The 15,160-nt window shown below is 38.2% G+C and overlaps 1 protein-coding gene across 10 annotated transcripts in view; it reads right to left on the bottom strand.

The window, feature by feature from the left end:
- CCDC150 (coiled-coil domain containing 150) overlaps positions 1-15,160 on the bottom strand; it is a 97,494-nt gene that overhangs the window by 73,318 nt on the left and 9,016 nt on the right. For all 10 annotated transcript variants that reach the window (XM_019838401.2, XM_019838402.2, XM_019838403.2 and 7 more), the window contains 5 exons: positions 14,894-15,114; positions 13,845-14,023; positions 11,945-12,013; positions 3,027-3,143; positions 2,264-2,393 (listed from right to left, as the gene is read on the bottom strand). In XM_019838401.2, the coding sequence (XP_019693960.2) occupies positions 2,264-2,393; positions 3,027-3,143; positions 11,945-12,013; positions 13,845-14,023; positions 14,894-15,114 (716 nt within the window). The remainder of the gene's footprint in view (positions 1-2,263; positions 2,394-3,026; positions 3,144-11,944; positions 12,014-13,844; positions 14,024-14,893; positions 15,115-15,160) is intronic.

Below are 15,160 nucleotides of genomic sequence, written 5' to 3'. Positions count from 1 at the left end.
AGATAAGTATTCACATGTGTTTTGAGATATGTTGAGTTGACAGTAAGATACTATCTGGAGAAGGAAGATGATTTGTGTGGAAAAGAAAGAGGTGAAACCACCCAGAGAGAATACGGTGATAATAAAACCAAACAGAAATAGGAACAGTTTGGCATTATATATTGGTAGCCCAAAGTAAACTTCCCTGAGAGTAATGTTTTGGTTTCATGAACAATTCACAAAGATCAGTTTTGTTTCACTTAAATACTCTAAACCCAGAAAATTACAAAACATATAACTCACATTTTATGTAGAATATACTCAGAAAAACTATGCTTTTTGAATGAATAAGTCCAGGACTCATTTCAAATAGAGTAAATGCTAATTTAAAATATGTGAAGGATAAAAAGGATACCCATAAGATCTCTTCTAATAATTCCTCGATCAAGTTAAGAATGAAAGGAGAGGGGCGCCTGGGTGGCGCAGTCGGTTAAGTGTCCGACTTCAGCCAGGTCACGATCTTGCGGTCTGTGAGTTCGAGCCCCGCGTCAGGCATCTGGGCTGATGGCTCGGAGCCTGGAGCCTGTTTCCGATTCTGTGTCTCCCTCTCTCTCTGCCCCTCCCCCGTTCATGCTCTGTCTCTCTGTCCCAAAAATAAATTTAAAAAAACGTTGAAAAAAGAAAAAAAAATTAAAAAAAAAAAAAAAGAATGAAAGGAGAATGTTTATCTTACTTGGAAGAATAATTTAAGCACTTTAATTAGTGGGTGTGTATATAAATGTTTATTGCTAATAAACAATTACATTTTTAAATTCATTACAGCAAATATACAAAGGCATTCCGTTTACTCATCTAGTTAGTTTAACTATTTGTACCTTATAGTAATCAAATTGCATGCATGTAAGGAGTCTACTATTCAATAAGAAGCACATGGTTGGTACTCAGGCAGGCTTCTTTTCCTCATGTTACTTTTAATTACTGTTGTATAATTGTTATATTTTAATGGTCTTTCATATGTTCTTTAGGAAATTCGAAACTACAGCATTAATCCAATGAGAGATAACATTAAAAAATTACTGACAGAAAGATCTGTGTTTTAGTTCCAGCTATACTATTTGCAGTGGATCCTTGGATACAGATCTTTTTATTCTTCTACAGAATGGAGTATATTTTCTTATCTTCTCACAAGGTTGTAAGGTTCAAATGAGATAATGTGGCAGCACCATAAAATATAATATGTATTTTTGTAGTCCCAGTCACAGGAAGACAAAAAATTATCTTGGGCCCTTATCAGTGAGAGCTCCCCAGAGTAATTCACTACTTAACAACTATTAGGAAAAAGAGTACTTTCTGTTAAAAGCAGTAGGTCAAAACATTGAATGATTACTCTTTGCTGTATGCTTTTTATAATTTTCATTTCCCTTTTGGTATTCCCTACCCTCATTACAGCCAGATACAGAAGGCACACTGGCAGGAACACTGCATTTGGAGTTAGAAGACACAGGTTCAGGCCTCACTTCACCATTTATTCGCTTTAACTTTGGGAAGTATGGATAGTTTTGCATGTTGCATGCGATCATTTATGTGAAAGCCTTAGGTAAACCATGAAGTGTTACTCATGTGGGGCCATGCACCATAATTCTTTGTGATCTATTTGATACTGTCTGAAAATTGCTTTACAACTATATATTAACAACAGTAAATATGGTAAGGGCTCAGGGGCTGGAAGAACTTTGATTCTGAACAACATGGGACCAAATCTAGACTCATCCATTTCCTAGCTCAATCACCTGTAAGGACTCTGTTAACTCATCTGTAAAATGAGGACTTTAAGCTCTAAGGTAACTTACAACCATCCATTGCTACAAATTCAGGACAATAGACTGGTAACCTGAAAAATGGAGAGTCTGACATGATAAATGGCTAGAATCAGTAGATAAGCAAATATCAAAGGCCTTAATTCCTTATTAATATTCTAGTATCCAATAGTCAATCTAGATTTCTAGAAACCCAATGTTCCTAAGTCCACAAACACTTAAATAGACCTGAAAAAAAAATCTAAATAGAGAATAGTTCACAGTTAAGAGGATCAAATTCTATTTTATTACCAGCACTCTTTTTTTTTCTCCCCGTGCCACAGACAGAAAGGAAATCAGCAATTTTTTATATTCAGTCTTGTGGTAAATATCGGTAACGGTCACTTCAAAAATTTGGGATCTTAAGAGTTTTTGCATGAAATCTCAAAAAAACTAACAAATGTAATTTCTAGCACCTATTTTCATACTTAGATTAGACTTGAGCTGTGAGATAGTAGTCTCCAACTCTCTTTTTTTCTGTTGCTCCTGTGCCAGTAGTTCTTGGGTGGTCTGTATATGACTGCGTAGGGCAATGCAGTTTTGCTGCAAAATTTGCACCTGGAATGTAGAAGAAAAACTCCTTTCTTTAAGGTACAAATTTCTACCCAACTACCTTACAGCAAGGAACATTTTCAAATCTTAACATCACTAGAGGGAAAAGTTTCTAGGTCACGGTTAAAGATCCCAACAGGATGCAGTGTTTCACAGTAGGGCCATCCAGCACAACTTTCTATGCACTCTCCCACCACAGCAGTCACCAGTGACAAATGACTGCTGAAAACTTGAAATGTGGCCAGAGTGAGTGAGGAATTGAATTAATTTTAACTAATTTAAATTTAAATAGCCATATGTGGCTAGTGGCTACTATACTGGTCGTGTAAGTAATAAATTATCATTTACAAATTTTTTAAGTAGGATCTTTTTCATAATTAATTCTGTTATGAAGGACAGCCACTGGTTAAAATAGTAAAGATTATGTAATCCAATTACAGGTATTAGAATTTGGAACTACTAATTAATTTCCTTCAATACTTAGAATTGAATAGTCTAAATTACATGTAGGTATGTTGAATAATACAGGCAAAAATTTAGTAAATCTAGAAAAAATTAGCAAAACCATAGGGTTCAAGGTATGTCAGCTTTCCCTTTTGGTTTCACTTCCTTGACACGAATAAGGAGAGAAAAATCTACCTGTTTCCGTTCCACCTCCACTGTTGATTCCATTTCTTGTATTTTGAATAGCATAGCTGATCCAGATTTCTCAAGAGATTCCCTGAGGTTCTTCTCCTGAGACAGCTGTCTTCTTAGCTACAGAGCAAGTTGCAGTTAGGCAAGACCAAGGGAACATGACAGCAGTTTGCCAAAGATCAAAGTCACCAAGAAAAGTTTACCAGACACTTTGCCATCTTACTCCCATTCTTCGTTCATTTATGACTACTCAGGAACATGCTTTTGTTTCCCCCTAAGGGATAAACTACTAAGAAATGAGGCGTCAAATCTGTTGCCCTTGTCTTCCTATTGTATAAGTCTTTTTTCCAAATTGTGGGTCAAGACGCATTAGTAAGCCGCAAGCAGCACTTGAAAAAGGGAAAAAAATATCAGAGCACACAGCATGTAATAAGGAAGGGTAAGTAATGCTTCATGAAATGTCTGTATTATTTATGTATGGTGCACTGGTATAAAATATACATCTTACAATGGACTATTACCAAAAAGAAGATTGAAAAACACTATTATCATACCTTAGTACATGTACTTTCTGTATTTCCTGGCTTTCATTTTTAAGTCTCATTTTTCTGTATTTCATTACTTCATCTATGTATTTTTTATCCCATAGTATTATAAACATACTTCTAAAAGCTGTTCCAATTCTGTTTTGGAATTTAAAGGTCTAAACAAATAATAAAGTAACTTAAGTAGCAGATAAACTACCACTCAAGAATTGGGGTACACTGACTTTGTTTCTCTCAATAAATGATGAGTCAGATAAAGTTACAAAAGAATCTCTTTTATCATGAGGTAAAGAGAACCTTTTTTAAAAAATATAATTTATTGTTAAATTGGCTTCCATACAACAGCCAGTGCTCATCCCAACAAGTGCCCTCCTCAATGCCCATCACCCACCTTTCCCTGTCCCCCACCCCCCTCATCAACCCTCAGTTTTCTCTATTTAAGAGTCTCTTATGGTTTGCCCCCCTCCCTCTCTGTACCTTTTTTTTTTTTTTAATTTTTTTTTTAACGTTTATTTATTTTTGAGACAGAGAGAGACAGAGCATGAATGGGGGAGGGGCAGAGAGAGAGGGAGACACAGAATCGGAAGCAGGCTCCAGGCTCCGAGCCGTCAGCACAGAGCCCGATGCGGGGCTCGAACTCACGGACCGCGAGATCGTGACCTGAGCTGAAGTCGGACGCTCAACCGACTGAGCCACCCAGGCGCCCCTCTGTACCTTTTTTTTTTTCCTCTTCCCTTTCCCCATGATCTTCTGTTAAGTTTCTCAAGATCCACATGAGTGAAAACATATGGTATTTGTCTTTCTCTGACTTATTTCACTTAGCATAATACCCTCCAGTTCCATCCACATTGCTGCAAATGGCAGGATTTCATTCTTTCTCATTGCCAAGTAGTATTCCATTGTGTATATAAACCACATCTTCTTTATCCATTCATCAGTTGATGGACATTTAGGCTTTCCATAATTTGGCTACTGTTGAAATCACTGCTATAAACATTGGTGTACATGTGCCCCTATGCATCAGCAGTACTGTATCCCTTGGGTAAATTCCTAGCAGTGCTATTGCTAGGTCATAGGGTAGTTCTATTTTTAGTTTTTTGAGGAACCTCCACACTGTTTTCCAAAGCGGCTACACCAGTTTGCATTCCCACCAACAGGGCAAGAGGGTTCCTGTTTCTCCACAGCCCTGCCAGCATCTATAGTCTCCTGATTTGTTCATTTTTAGCCACTCTGACTGGTGTGAGGTGGTACCTCAGTGTGGCTTTGATTTGTATTTCCCTGATGATGAGTGACGTTGAGCATCAATCGTTTCATGTGTCTGTTGGCCATCAGGATGAACCTTTTTTTTTTTTTTTTTTAATGCTTATTTATTTTTGAGACAGAGAGAGAGAGAGAGACAGAGTGCGAGGGATGGGCAGAGTGACAGAAAGGGAGACACGGAATCTGAAGCAGGCCCCAGGTTCTGAGATGTCAGCACAGAGACCGACATGGGGCTTGAACCCATGAGCCATGAGATCATGATCTGAGCCGAAGTCAGACTTAACTGACTGAGTCAACCAGGCACCCCTGCAAAGAGACCCTTTTAAACTTAAATGGGATTTGCAAAATGCTATTCCTTTTGTGAAGTGATGTTAAGTTAAAAGAAATTCTATTTTTGAGCCCCAGTGAAGATGACTTAAAAGAAATTCTATTTTAAGCCCCAGTAAAGAGGCCTTTATAGCCCTTCCCAAAACTATACATATTTTATATGTGTTTTCTCTATGAATGACATATTTTATAATGTTTAAAAAGTTTCTAAAAACAGTTGAAAGACATGAAAAGTGTGTTGGCATGAAACTGTTATAAGATAGCCCATTTTGGAGTTGTTTTATTAATATGCTTAATCATACCCCTAATAAACATTTAGGTTTTTCCAGTTTTTCACTATTCTAAATATTGTTCTGCTAAACATGCTTGTGAATAAATCTTTCACTGCATTTCTATTTCCTCTGGATAAATTCCTACAAGAGGAATCACTAGATTAAAGGTATAAATAATTTTTAGACCTTTGATATATTTGATATATAATTTTCCTTCAGATATTAGCCACCTATCAAGAGCATTAATAATAAATCCCATCAGTAGTATGTATTATTATTTTCTTAAATCTGTGCTAATTTAATAAAAGAAAAATAGCATCTTGACAGTTTTTCATTTCTCTGGTTACTACTGAGGTTAAATATGTTCTAATATGGTTATAAGCTCTGTACATGTTCTGACCTGTTAGTTGACCACTGTTTTTGTTTTTTCATATTGTTTGTCTTTTTTTAGCCAATTTTAAGTTCTTTAAAAGGTAAGATTATTAACTCTAGTTTTGCTGGGTTTTATTAGTTTTGCTTTTGCTCTTTTTAAACGTAGAATTTTTACTTTTTATGTGGTCAAATCTATCCTACTTTTTATAATTCTGTCCCTTCAAGTTTAGAAATTCCTTCTATATCAGTTAAGTATTACAATCTTATGTAAGAATGAGCCATAGTTTTTGGTTTTGGCTATATTAATAATCTGATACTAACTATACTGTCAGATTATAATTATTTTGTTACATTCGGTAGATTGCTGCATTTTTCTAAATTCTGAATCAAATTATATAGTATAATCTACTCAAGATCTAATTTAAGTCCTTTGTAGAGCAAATTTTTTTTCTTAATGTTTGCTTATTTATTTCTGAGAGAGAGAGGGAAAGAAAACGAGTTAGATGAGAGGGAGAGAATCCCAAGCAGACTCAGTGCTGTCAGCGCAAAGCCCAACACAGCTCAGTCTCATGAACTGTGAGATCATGACCTGAGCTGAAATTAAGAGTTGGATGCTTAACCAACTAAGCCACACAAGGGCCCCTAGAGGAAATCTTTATTTGATAATTATACTACTGAGGTATTTCTGAAGCATTATTAAAAGCTATTAGCTTTATGTTTATCAGAACTAGATTTTATATATTTTATCTCTTAGGAAGATATATACCACATTTATTCTGTCTTTATACAGCCCTCTGATCTGGGCTAACCTGTATTCCTCCAAATTACTCCAATGAAGCTCTAACAGTAGTATTTCAAATGTTACTGTATTTAGAGACAGGGCCTTTAAAGAGGTGATAAACTATAATGACACTGTTAGGGTGGGCCCTAATCCAACCTGAACGGTGTCTTTCTAAGACAAGGAAATTGGGACATATAAACAGATATCAGGGATGTATATGCACAAAGAAAAGACCATGTGAGGACACAGTAAGAAGGCAGCCATCTGCAAGTCAAGTAGAGAAGCCTCAGGAGAAACCAAAAACCTACTGACATCTTGCTCTTGGACTTCAAATCTCCAGAAATATTTTAAGAAATTTCTGTTGTTAAGCCACCCAGTCCATGGTACTACTTTGTTACTGCAGCACTAGCAAGCTATTACACCCATTCTGCTCGAATACGAAAATGCATTTTGACTAGGACAGTCCTATGGGTTCTTGACAGGGTTCAAAAAAATTCAAGATTTTATCTTGAAGTAAGATTGTCTTATACCAGAAATAGCAGAAATAAGACTGTCTTAATAAAAACTAATAATAAATGGTAATCACTGATAATCTTTTAAACAAATGGTGCTGGAACAACTGGACATACACAAAGAATCTAGATACAAACTTCACATCATTAATTCAAAATGTATTGATGAGGGACCATAAGGCAAGCTGAGGGCCAAGCACAAGTTAGCACAATCAACTCCCCCTCTCCCCCCACCTCAGGGTGTGTGACATTCCTCAGGCACTCCTGGCTGCCCAATAACAAAGGAAAGGACAGAAAACAAAAGGTTAAACTGATGATCTCCATCAGTTTACAAATATCTCATCAATAGCCTCATCAGGAACTTCCTACTATCTTAATGATAATGCTTTGCTACAGGGAAAAATAACCTTAGCTTGACAATAAATAGGTAGGCCTCCAGTAATCTGTAAATCCTCTTCAGCATATGGAAATCCCTTTAAGAAACTTCCTCTGGACTTTACCTTCCTCCAGACTCCACAATATATAAATCAGTCACTCTGCACAACCCCAGTGCAGCTCTTTCTGCCCACAGGTCCTGTCCCTGTGCTTTGATAAAATCACCTTTTTGCACCAAAGACGTCTTCAAGAATTCTTTCTTGGCCATTGGCTCTGAACCCCCAACACCCTAAAATCCCATCATTTGGTGCCTGAACACAGGGCTGATTCTTTTCATCCGGATTCTGAGTTTCAGTGCAAAGTTGCTGAGTACTTTCTCTTTTCCTCCTTTACTTTAATTTCAGAGGCTTTTCGAGGAGTATCATCTTACTGGAACACTTTGCTGTTGATTGCTCAGGCTGCAATCCTCTAGCCCATGACTACAGGGAGGAGAAAGCCTGCCTTCTGGCTGGAAGTTAGTACCCTGGCTGGGATGGTAACGAGACCCAGAAACTTGATGCCTTCTCTTATTCCTGTCCTTATACAAAGTTGTCTGTATTGAGCACAGGACAGCCACCTAGATGGCTGCCAATCTTAAGACTCCCGTGTGAGGTTTCCTCCTCACTGGTCTAATGTGATCCCCTCCACATCTCTGGTCTAGCCACTTCTGGCCACGTGACCTCCACTGGGAGGTGGCCAAAATTAGTACCCGAATGAATTAAAACCCAACAGGGACCATTTTCTAGGGAAGTTGGCTGTGAAGACTGTATGTGTTTGAATGTCACTTAAAGCATGACGGATTTCTATCTTTACTGTTTTTAGTCAATGTCCTCTACTAACTACCTAAATTACAAAATTGGGTAATTGCCTCTTGTAAAACTTTTCTAGTGTTTTCCATGGGTTAAAAACAGCAGTTTTCCTCAAGAAACTAAAACATAGCTTCTGTGGCATGCTCTTCAAAGATCAGGTAAACCAAGGCATGACAATCAGGGCATGTTTTTCAAGGCATGGCCTTTTAGGGCACAGCCTTCAGGGTATGGTATTTCGGTCCATACACCGGGCACCCATTTGTAGCCTAGGATGCAACAGGGAAGTGGAAGGATGCTGGCATCCCTTCCACTGGGGGCCCTTTATGGGGCCTTCCAGGGGAGTATTGCCCTCAGTGGCAAGGTAATATTGTGGCCATAGTGATTTCGTTCGAGGGATGCCTCAGGTCGCTTTGACACCTCAGGAACCTCTGACATATCCTACGCGTGGGACGCCACCCAGGTGTGAGGGGATTTTTTAGTAATGGTCCTTCGCTACTTGTCTGGGAACATGGGAACTTCTTCTACAGTCCTCAAGGACTCTTCCTTGGGATGCCCTTTTAACCCACTGGAAATAATTCGGATTGCAAAATTTAAGAAAGGACTGATCTCCTGTAATATTGCATGGCCTTAGTAGGATTTAACAGATCTTTCCTGCAGGAAATAGGGCAAATGAATGGAGTTACCCTAGGTCCAGGCCTTCATGACTCTAAATCAGGACCTGGAGCTAAAGGTCTCTTGCAGAATGTGTTTGGCCCAAACATGTTTGACTAGGAAACTCCCTCCTGACAAACTGCATGTCTAAACAGGCCTCCTCCTGATAGAACTCAGGTTTCTGAAGGAAAGACAGGCCATCCCTAACAAAAGGGACATAGACTTTTTCTTACTGTTCTTCCTCCTAATAGATGTGAGGGCTTCTCCCTCATTTATTTCCTGGGTTAATGGCTATGACAATTAGAGCCCCTCCAGCACTCCAAAACCCCATCAGTATCACAGATCTAAATGTAAAATGCAAAATTATAAGGTTTCTGTGGGGTGCCTCAGTGACTCAGTCAGTTAAGTGTGCAATTCTTGGTTTTAGCTCAGGTCACGATCTTGCAGTTTGTGAGTTTGAGCCCCACATCAGGCTCGGTGCTGACAGCAAGGAACCTGTGTAGGATTCTGTGTCTCCTTCTCTCTGCCCCCCACCCCCCCCCACCACTTGCTCTCTAAATACATACATACATACACAAACAAGCATTTAAAAGCTATACAGCTTCCAAAAATTACACAGGAGGAAAATCTTGGTGATGTTGGGTTCAGTGATGACTTAGTAGATATAACACCAGAGTATAATCTCCAAAAGAAAAAAAGTTAAGTTGGACTTCATTAAAATTAAAAGCTTCTGCTCTGCAAAAGATAAGCTACAGAAGACGAGAAAAATTGCAAAACATGTATTTGATACAGGACTAATACCTAAAATACACAAAGAACTCTTGAAACTCAAGAAAACAAACAGCCCAACTACAAAATAAGCAAAAGATCTAACAGATACCTCACCAAATAAGATATACGGTGGCAAACAGACATATAAAAAGATACTCAATATCATATTTCATTAGAGAATTATAATTAAAACAAGACACCAATACCACCACATACATATTAGAATGGCAAAAATTCAAAACACTGACAACCTGCTGATGAGAATGTGGAGCAACAGGCACTCACTCCTAGTTGGTGTGAATGCAAAATGGTACAGTAATTTTTTAAGACATGTTGGCAGTTTCTTACAAAGGTAAACAAAAGCTTACCATATAATCCAGCAATTGTGCTCTAGGTATTTATCCAAATGAGTAGATAACATGTCCACACAAAAACCTGCATATGAATGTTTCAAGTAGCTTTATTCACAATTGCCAAAACTTAGAAGCAACGAAGGTGTACTTCAATAGATGAATGTATAAACTAACTGTGGTACATCCATACAACGGAATATTGTTAGGCAATAAAATGAGTTATCACACCATGACAAGACTTGGAGGTACTTTAAAGGCATGTGCTAAGTGATAGAAGCCAGTCCAAAATAACCACACACGGAATCACTTCAACTATAGCAAAACTACAGACAGTGAGAAGATCAGTGGTTGCTAGGGGCTCAGGAAGAGAGGGGGGCCGTTTTTAATCCTCTGTAATCAACAAAGGGTGAATTTAAAATAAATTGTGGACTTCAGCTAATTATGATTTATCAATATTTGTTCATCAAATGTAACAAATGTACCACACTAATGTGAGACGTTAATAAGGGAGGAAACTGTGGAGATGGGAAGAACAGGTTTATGAGAACTGTTTTCTGTGTGATTTTTCTATAAATGTGAAACTTCTCTTAAAAAAAAAAAAAAGTCTACTGGGGCACCTGGGTGGCTCTGTCGGTTGAATGTCTGACTCATGAGTTTGGCTCAGGTCATGATCCCAGGGGTGGTGGGATCGAGCCCTGAATCGGGCTCCACACTCAGTAAGGAGCTGGCTTAAGACTCAAGATTCTTCCTCTCTCCCCCTCTGCCCATCTCCCCTACTTGCACATACTCTCTCCCTCTCTAAAATTAAAAAAAAAAAAAAAATCACATTAAAAAATAGTCTACTAAAATATCTGAAAACTAAAAATATGCTAAACATAACACATTCGAACTATGAACAATCATGCTTTTATCAATAATTAGTAGCAAATAAAATATATATAAGAGAATTTTTCAGATAGCTATACTTCTCACTGTAAGCACTAAAATCCATAACTTAAAAATTAACTTTAGGGGTGCCTGGATGGCTCAGTAGGTTGAGCGTCTGACTTCTGGTTTCAGCTCAGGTCATGATCTTGAGGGTTCTTACGATTGAGCCCCACGCCGCGCCTGCACGGAGCCTGCTTGGGATTCTCTTTCTCTCTCTCTGACCCTCCCCTACTCATTCATTCTCTCTCTCTCTCTCAAAATAAACATTTAAAAAAATAAAAAAGTAACTTTTCTTGAAATTTTTCCTAAAAAGTGTATCTACTTCTCTGTTTTATGTAATAGAATATTTTAAATATAATTTGACCCTCTTGATTTGCATTAACATAAATGATTATTCTGTCAGGGAATATTGAGGTTTTTAGGCCAGGGTATGTTGGATTACTAATTCTCCTGACTCTTCTACTGTTTTCAGCTGCCAATTTTTAGTCCAGCAACTTTTAGCAGCCACCTACTTCACAATTCCCAATCTGTTATCTACTAAAACTTAGGTTGAAATGGAGGTTTCAAGGTAAAATTAGATGAACAGGCTTCTTAAAAGCTTTTTGTTTTAAATACTTTAGTTTAAAAGGTCTTTGTATGAAGGTGTTCACTTAGCTCTAGCATATGAATATGTGGTAACTAATTTCCTTTGTAGTTCACAGAGTACTTATTGTATTTCTGGTTGTATGACCATATTGAGGCAAAAAGAATTCTTAGTGTCAAATAAGGGCAGCCACTTTCACTTGAATTTCACGTGGTATATTTTAAAAGTCTTCCTACTACATAGTAACATTTTCTTTTTCAAAGTTTTTCATTTTTTCTACTTTCTTGACGTCCTGTTAGTAATTCCAACGCCCCCTCCACCCGCTAGCATCTTTTCTATCTTACCTCTTGAATTCTCAGGTTCATTTTACGTTTTGTGGTCTTCAGTTCCTCTTCAATAATGGCTGCATTCTTCTAAAAGTACAAGGAGAAAAGGTTCTAAGCAATCTGAAATGATAGAAACGGTCTATAGGCACATCAGTTTAAATCTAGACTCTTTTCTAACAACCTATAAATGCTATTCTGAATACGGTTATAAATACCTATTTTGTGTCTGAAGTAATTATGGTGAGATATCTAAAAAGAAGGTTATTTGATTACTTTGATTCATGACTTCTTTCATTTTCCCTTTTAGACCAAAGAAGTGATTAACTTCTTAAAGTGAACTTCGCATTCACTTTACACATAACACTCAATAATGAGAGAACCTGGTATAATTGATAGAACTCTTCCTTACAGGGTATATTCCTTTTGCTTTTTTTTCAAGTATTCTATTTCTTCTAGCCTCAAATATTATCCATGCTTAGGAACTGAGAATCAAAAACACAGCTTTCAGGGGTGCCTGGGTGGCTCAGTTGGTTAAGCATCTGCCTTCAGCTCAGGTCATGATTTCACAATTCATGAGTTCAAGCCCCAAATTGGGTTCTCTGCTGTCCACGCAGAGCCTGCTTCAGATCCTTTGTCCCCCACTCTCTGCTCCTCTCCTGTTTGCACACATGTGTTCTCTCTCTCTCAAAAATAAATAAGACAACAACAACAACAAAAACAAACACAGCTTTCACTATTTATTCTCTTTTACATCACTATTAATGGCACCACAATCCAAGATATAAAACCTCAGTCATCTTTGCCTTCTTTCCTACTCTCCGCTCCTGTCCAACACCATATTCTAGCGTTATCTTTGTTCACAGTATCTTTCACAGTATCTTTCTTTTCAAAATGCCACAACCTTAAGTCAGACCTAATAAGGCTTATGCCCCAAATCATACAATGGACTCCTAACTGGTTTCCCAAAACTCTACACTACTGGCCAGATTAGTTTGCCTGTTTTTGATACGTTTCTTCCTTATCAAAAATGTTAATCACCCTCCATAGGATCAAGCCCAACTATTGATTATTCTTGATTTTGAAATCCTCCATGTGATCTCTAAGTTCCAATTTATTTGCCCCAAACAAATCCTCACTGCTGTCAGCCTAGTTTGTGCATTTCCTCTAACTGTACCAGTGGAAAGATCTAAGTTCAAACCTGGGTTAACAGTAAGAAGACAAGGAAGTGTGATCTTAGAGAAAATGAATTCTCTCTGGGCCCCAATACTTTTATTACTAAAATGGGGACAATAATATCCTATGTCATGTGTGTGTTTTTTTTTAATTAAACACAATAACATATTTACCATCTATGATACTGCGCAGCCCTAGGAGGTTAAACAAAATTGTTAGTTTATTATCCTACTCTATATGCTTTCCTGCCTCAGTATGTACTCCTTGAAATGTCCTCACCTCTCTATCTTAGCTTCTAAAGGTTCAGCTCATGTCTTATCTCTTTCTTGAAGTTTCCCCTTCTCTACATAGGGCACACTCACCCTCTCAAACCCCCTGAACGTGAAACACTTACTCTTCAATATCCACTGATTGTCCCACACTGCCCTTTATCATTTCCCATGCCCTTATTCTTTCTCTATTTAGTACTTCACATTATTCCTTGTTCTCCCACCTAGCATGTAAGCTCTTTGAATAGCAGAGACACTACTTCTATCTCTGGACTTTCACTTTCATGTGTATAGGGTAAGGGTTCTATAAATATTACATTACTGATGGCACACAATGGTTTACGTTATCAATGTAGATAACTTTGAAATGTGAAGAATCCTCACATCACCTATTTTTAACTCAATTTTATGGATCTGTTGCCTCCTCCAGTTAATAGATAATAGTGAATCTGTATTTCAGAAATCTGGATTCAAACCTTGGTCTCTGAGGCAACCTCTAGGGTAGCAGTCAACCTTTGCACTTCTTCTTGTGCCTTGTCTTCTTCCTCTTTTACATCTCTTAGTTGCTGGCGCAAATTCATCACCTCAAGATGCAACAGCTTCAGGTCCTTGGTATGCTTCTCCTGTATTGCGTTCAGTTGATCCTTCAGAAGAGCTACCCAACAGCAGAGAAGGGTCATTGTGGGGTATAAGCTTAGGAATTCCCTGAGCTTGCACATGGGTTAACAAGGCATAAAGAATTAGAAAGCCATAGGATGTACACACCCAAGTTTGGGTAAACAAGATTAGGTAAATAAGGTTAGGTAATTGGGGCAAAGGCCCCCAGTATAGGATACAGGTATAGGAATAAGGAAATCTCAGGAGGAAAACATCCAAGATGAGGTAAACAAGATTAGGTATTCAGGCAGAAATGCCCGCCAACTTAGTACAATAGCAGAAAGCTGCTTTCACCTGAAGGAAGGACCAAATTAGGTAAAAAGGTAAATAGGGCTATAGGCCACAGCAGGGCAAAGTTGCTCAGAGCACAGCTAATTAGCAAAAGAAAGGTGCCTTGTTGGCCCTGAGGTAGCATGCTCTGCACTTGTCCCCCAGGCCACTTTAGGCAAACAGAGGTGGGGCCTCATGTCTGCCCCACAGACTTTCCACCCAGCACCAGGATTCTGTTTTGTATTGACCCAAACCCCTAACACCACAAATCTCCAAAATTCCCTTCTCCCCATGCCCGTAAGATAATGTTCACAATTTCATCGTCTCTCTGCACGCCCATCAAGCTTGTAAGCCTTCTGATCCTAATAAAAACTGCAAAAGGACCCTTACTCAGGGCTCTTGTTCCCTCCTGGACATTAGCCTCTCTCGCATTTTTAATCCTGCATACCGCTTTCTTGCTGAACAAGAGAGAACTCCAGACCCAGAGTCTACAACAGGTCATCAAGCATTTGAAAGAAGATCAGGAAAAGAAAAGGATCAAAAACTCATTAAACACCCATATAGGATCAAATTTCTGATGATGCTCTCCTCTCTGTACCTGTTTTCTGTGGATTCAAATCCTTTTCAGTTTGCAGACGAAAGATGTTCATCTTCAAAGACTGGATAAGGCTTTCTAGACGGCACATTCGATTTACCAGAAACTCACAGTTCTTCCACAGAATATCCGTTTTTCCTGAACAAATTACTTCTTTTTGGATAGGACTAATGATGTTCTGGCTCAAAGCCTCTTCTAAACATCTTGGAGCTTCCAATTGGCCTCTGGACAAAGATCCCAATTTAACAATATTATGTAATGCAATGTACT

Source organism: Felis catus, chromosome C1 (genome assembly GCF_018350175.1).
Source record: "Felis catus isolate Fca126 chromosome C1, F.catus_Fca126_mat1.0, whole genome shotgun sequence".
In the NCBI taxonomy this organism is placed as follows: domain Eukaryota; kingdom Metazoa; phylum Chordata; class Mammalia; order Carnivora; family Felidae; genus Felis; species Felis catus.
This window is presented reverse-complemented; position numbering and strand designations above follow the sequence as displayed.